The sequence below is a fragment of the Parus major genome, chromosome 10, assembly GCF_001522545.3.
Source record: "Parus major isolate Abel chromosome 10, Parus_major1.1, whole genome shotgun sequence".
In the NCBI taxonomy this organism is placed as follows: Eukaryota; Metazoa; Chordata; class Aves; order Passeriformes; family Paridae; genus Parus; species Parus major.
The window spans coordinates 12,101,195-12,106,473 of NC_031779.1; the positions used below are offsets into that span (position 1 = coordinate 12,101,195).

A 5,279-nucleotide genomic window follows, 5' to 3' on the forward strand; every position below is an offset into this window, starting at 1 on the left:
GGGGGTGCTGGGGGGCTGCATCTCCAGCAGTGTGCACTTCTTGGGCATGTTTTTTTCAAGCCAAATGCCTAACCTTTGCCAGCACACACCATTCTTGGAATTTTGCAAGCCAAATGCCAAACCTTTGCTAGTGGTATGTAGCAAAAGTCCCTAGAAAATGCCAATTTAGGCTGCTAAAGAATGTGGTAAAATCTGGTCGATTTTAGTTGCGGAACCACACTATTTGGAGAAATAAATCACTCAAGACATAAAAGGAGATACTTTTTCTTTCATTTCCTCTGTGACATATTCCCCAACGCACACCACTAAGTCACTACCTTTTACAGGAAATTCTGTGGTAAAAACAGAAAGATTCCATCAAAACCAGACGAAACAAAACCGTGTGCATGTCCTGTGGCTGCTCACTGCCAACCCTGACTAGGAGCAGTGAACTGCTCTCTGCATTTTGTATTGAATGGAAACTGCTGAGTTCTATTACGTTTATTACTTAGCTCAGGATTATTTGCAGTATGTGCTCCAGGAATCACAGCTCGGTCCAGCCCAGACCAGGGTTGCTCATGTCTTGCGAACCATTGCATCTTCCCTGCAAGACCAAACCGAGGAGGCTCTCAGGCCACTCCTGGACAGGATTGACATCACCTCTGTAGCTGTTGCCAAGAGAATTTTCAATGGAGTCATGGATGAAAAGTTTGCTGATGGAAATACTAACTGGGGACGAATTATGACCATATTTACATTTGGAGGTCTTCTCACCAAGAAGCTTCAAGAGCATGGAGTTCAGCTGACTGCAGAGGAGAAGGAGGAGATCTCTTATTTCATCACAGAGTACATCATAAACAACAAAGCTGAATGGATTGATGCAAATGGTGGCTGGGTGAGTTTCTCATTTTCCAACAAAGTCTAGATTAGGAGATTTCATTAATTATTACTATAGACACTGTCAAAGCCATTTTATTCAGGGTTTTATTTGGTGGTTTAATATTTGTTGCCTTAAAATTTCCATTATTAAATCTAAAATTAAGTGGCATCCTAAGGTCAGTGCAGCAGTTTTGCCTTCATAGAGGAGTTGGTCCAAAAATACTTAATTTCAAGGTAAGGAAAGAATAGACAGGTGTGATCCTCACAATGAAGTCAGCTGTGGATTTCAAAAAAGCCATTATTTAATCCCCCAAATCAGTTTTACTTACAACAAATGTACAAATAAATACAAGTGGCATTAAATCTTTTCTGTTTGGACTGAGATAATCCTAGAACTTCCATCTGTGAATGGTCAACGCTGAGAAAAATACTCATTACTAAATGAACTGTTTTGCCAAGCTGCTAAAATTCCCATTCTGCCAGTGAAGGGAAATTTCCTTTTGCTCTGCAAAGTTTGCAAAGTTTTATCACACCAATACTTCTTTTTTTTTTGCAGTTAGGGGAATCTGAGAATCAATGACACAAGTTATTTCCTTGGTACTTTTTTCCTTTACTTATATGTAAATGTCACTTTCTCTTTCCACCCCCTCTCATCCCACTTCTCTCATATTTCCTGCTAGTTTTTTCCCTCGATTTATTTTCTAGTGTCTTGCTTTTCTTTTTTTTTTTAATTTCTGCTTGCTTTAATCCTTCTCTGTAGCAGAAAAAAAAAAAAAGGTGATAGTGACTCATAACCCCTTGATGCATCAGATTTATTATAAAGGCTTCTCTTTCCAACTCTTTCAAATAGAGTCAATTTTATTTCAGAGAAGTATCAACTCCTGGCAACATTCTGTCATAATAGGTGGCTCATCATAGTAGAATAAGGAAGCTTAAAGGGAGATATTTCTGAGTGTATTACTACATCAGAAACATAGCACTTGTACCTTCCTGGAAGATGGGGGCTCAGATGATGGAGTTCACATTTGTTTTCTATTTACACAGGGAGGGCATAGTCTTGACTTGGAGATAAAACAAACATTCAGCAAGGTGCAGCTATTTTCAGCTACTATTTTTAAAGCCCTATTCATCTTTTGGAGGCAGAGCTCTGAAGAGCTGTCCCTCACTGCACAGTGCTGCAGCACTGTTAATCTGACACAGAGAGCCGTGTGGTTTCCCTACATGTTGTTTTTAAACTGTCCCTAACTGTGCGTGTTCTTTTCCACAGGAAAATGGCTTCCTAACAAAGTTTGAAAGAAGATCACTACTGTCTTTCTCCAAAATTACAGCCCTGCTCATAGCTGTTGTTTCCTTGTTCAGAGAGTACTACTGAAGTAAAAGGATCTGCCATTCATGTGTAATCTAGGTATTGCCACAAGCTTCACTTCTCAGCCTTCCTCCAAGCAATATCAACAAGAGAATAATTTCCTTTTATAATTTGTTTTTAATTTATTTGTATTTATTTTGACTAAATACAATGTTTAACATGCCAACCTAATTACCAAATCTGAAGATGAGATCCTTCCAAAGGGGAATCTGCACAACATCATTCAGCAATTCAAGTCCACCCTTCCAGGCAGGATTGCTCTGAGATCATTTTCCACATCCAGACAGTTCTTGGAATTTCTCTTGCATCTCCATGAAAGGACATTGTCTTAGTGAAATACAATCCAATGGGTTAAGAAACAAGTTTTTATTTCATTTGTTTTGTAAATGAAATACTACTGTAATGCATTTTATTGCAACCTCTGTATAAGAAAAAGGTGGGGGGGATTTTTGTGAAGAATAAAGAAACAGGAACTCCAGTATAGAAGTGGGTAGAAGTTACTGACACAGACAATTTCTATTGGAAGAACTGTTTGTGGAAAATAGCAACTTAAAAATGTGCACTCACTGTTATAGCAATGGTATGTGTTTCTGTGCTGTATTTTTTTAATCTCTCACATCTACAACGAATGTTCTTTCATATTTGTGTGATGTAGTCATTTGGCTGAATGTTTTTTAAACTAGATGTTTAAAAATAGGCAAGTAGAAAATATTTTTTATATGAGAAATTTGTGTAAATACACTAATATTTTAAGAAAATACATTAAAATATGTAATTTAAAGTCTTAAGATTGGTCTCATTTTTTTTCAGAAAAACTGGAGCATGGGAGAAGATCTGCCTTAATACAATAATCTTAGAAAGGTTATCACAATCTATTGGAAAATCCAAGTAGTTTAAGGGTTTGGTCTGATGCCCATGGATGTCAATACATTAATTTTCTGTAGTACTTTTTAGTTACTATTTGGAAGCTTGTATAAGAAACAGATATCTTGTGGCAAAATAAATGAACTGGATCAGCTCTGATGACAGTAATCAGTGTTTTAGGATACATCATAAAGTTAAGCAAACTCAGAGAGTGATGTGAGAGACTTCCAGACTTTTATAGTCCGGGACAATTCATGTTTTTACTCAAATTCATTTCATTTGCTTTCAAAGGCTAAACAGTAGTTCTTCAAGAATTCATTCTAGAAGGGTTTTCTTCAGCTGTAGTGGCTTTCCATTAGGGAACTAAGGCTGGGTCCAAACACCCTTCTTCTTTTTTTAGATGTGCTGGGAGGTGAACCAAACTGAGCCAGCAGTTCACTGTTGTCTGAGACAGACCCTCTAGAAAATCCAGCTTTGTGACACTGAGAGATTGAATTAGCTTCTTCTGGTATGGGCTCTCCATCTTTCATCTCAACATAAGACTCTTTTTTTGCAGTAAGAACAATTGTTTACTGGAACAACCTGCCCAGGGATGTGGTAGAGTCCTCCTCCCTGGCAGTTTTCAGGGTACAACTGAACAGGGCACTGGGCAGTTTCATCGAGGCTCCCTAATCCAGGAAAGGCTGGACCACATGAGCTTTCAATGTCTCCTTCTGTGATTCCATGGTCTAACTTGGTGTATTTAACCATAAAACACAAACAGATGTTAATGTTTGTTAGAGCATGTATTTATCCCTCTTCCTCCCCGGTGAAAAGAAGAAATATTTAACATGCAGGTGGGATTTGTGAGGTAAACTTTGTTGCTGTTGAAGAAAAGATGGCAGCGTTCAGAGGGCAAGGGGCAGCTAAAGGAAAACGCCCAGCTCCACAACACCTATGGTAGCACCCATCAGAAATGACATTTCAAAACATGATATAGCATATACATGTTTATTAGCAGTCTGTCTTCATGGTAAGAACAGCAATTCTTACTCAGCTCCTTTTTGAGCACTGCTGCGAGCATGTATTATAGTGGCTAACACCAATCTATTAATACCACATCCACTTCCTTTTACACTGATCTAGTAACCTATTTCATACTCAGAAGTACAATTTTTTAGTTAAATATAAAAAGGGCGACTGAGTCTTTTCAAAATGTAGGTGATACAATAAATTTAGAACTTGCTTTCGTGGTAAGGGCAGGGTTTAAACAAAAGAAACCTGGATCATTAATGGTCCAGTGGGGTACAGGTTAACTTCACCAGGACTAAACCCCATTTTTTCAGTGCAGAGTAAGAAAAGCAGTGATGAGATGTACCACCACAATTCTAAGCAGTGTAAAACACCTGAAAACAGCAGGGCTACTAGCTAAATTTTATAAAATAGTGTAGCTGTAACTGGCATGAAGTTATCCACAGATGACACTGAGTAGTGCCCAGGTCCTGAGGCACTCCTGTTTAAGGGATCCTTGGATCTGCCAGGGGAGAAACAAGAACTGCTTCTAGAGCAAAAGGTGAGGTCAAAGAGCGGCCCAGTGGGACAGCTGATGACTTCATCAGTGCACACAGTAGCTAAATTGAGATGTCATCAAAAGCCACGCGGAAGAGATTCATGAAAACTGTTCTCCTATAGAAATGTCTCTTTCTGCACTTAAAATCACAGAATCAGAAAAAACTTCTGAGGTCATTGAGTCCAACCTTTGACTGGTCAGCACCTTGTCAACTGGAGCATGGCACTAAGTGCCACATCCAGTCATGACTTAAACGCTTCCAGGAAACGCCACCACCAGGGATGGAAACTCCACCACCAGGGATGGAAACGCCACCACCAGGCATGGTAACTCCCCCACCAGGGATGATAACTCCACCACCAGGGATGGAAACTCCCCCACCAGGGATGATAACTCCACCACCAGGGATGGAAACTCCACCACCTCCCTGGGCAGCGTTTTGGACCCAAAGGCCTCCCTCGGGCCGTGGCCGGCACATCTTCCCTGTGGGCACAGCTCCTGGGCTGGGCACCGATGGCCACCTGAGCCCCAGGCACCGCCACGGGGATATGAAACTGCTCGGCAGACGCTGCTAAAACGTCTCGCCGAAATGTACTTTCCCTTCCTACAGCAAAATTAGAGAAGGGGAAATTCTTTGCGATC

At 40.2% G+C, this 5,279-nt stretch overlaps 1 protein-coding gene across 1 annotated transcript; it reads left to right on the forward strand.

The window, feature by feature from the left end:
- The first annotated feature begins 333 nt into the window (after nucleotides 1–333).
- On the forward strand, nucleotides 334–3,018 carry BCL2A1 (BCL2 related protein A1). Its single transcript, XM_015638487.3, has 2 exons — nucleotides 334–874; nucleotides 2,126–3,018. Exons 1-2 carry the CDS (start codon nucleotides 455–457, stop codon nucleotides 2,228–2,230), a joined length of 525 nt encoding a protein of 174 aa, XP_015493973.1. The 5' UTR covers nucleotides 334–454; the 3' UTR covers nucleotides 2,231–3,018.
- Nucleotides 3,019–5,279: the final 2,261 nt, after the last annotated feature.

What these genes read in the sequence shown, in the direction of transcription:
- BCL2A1 (XM_015638487.3), top strand. Translation starts at nt 455, where the DNA reads ATGGAAACTGCTGAGTTCTATTACGTTTATTACTTAGCTCAGGATTAT. An exon ending in TTGATGCAAATGGTGGCTGG is followed by an intron (nt 875 to 2,125) that starts GTGAGTTTCTCA and finishes TCTTTTCCACAG; the next exon opens with GAAAATGGCTTCCTAACAAA.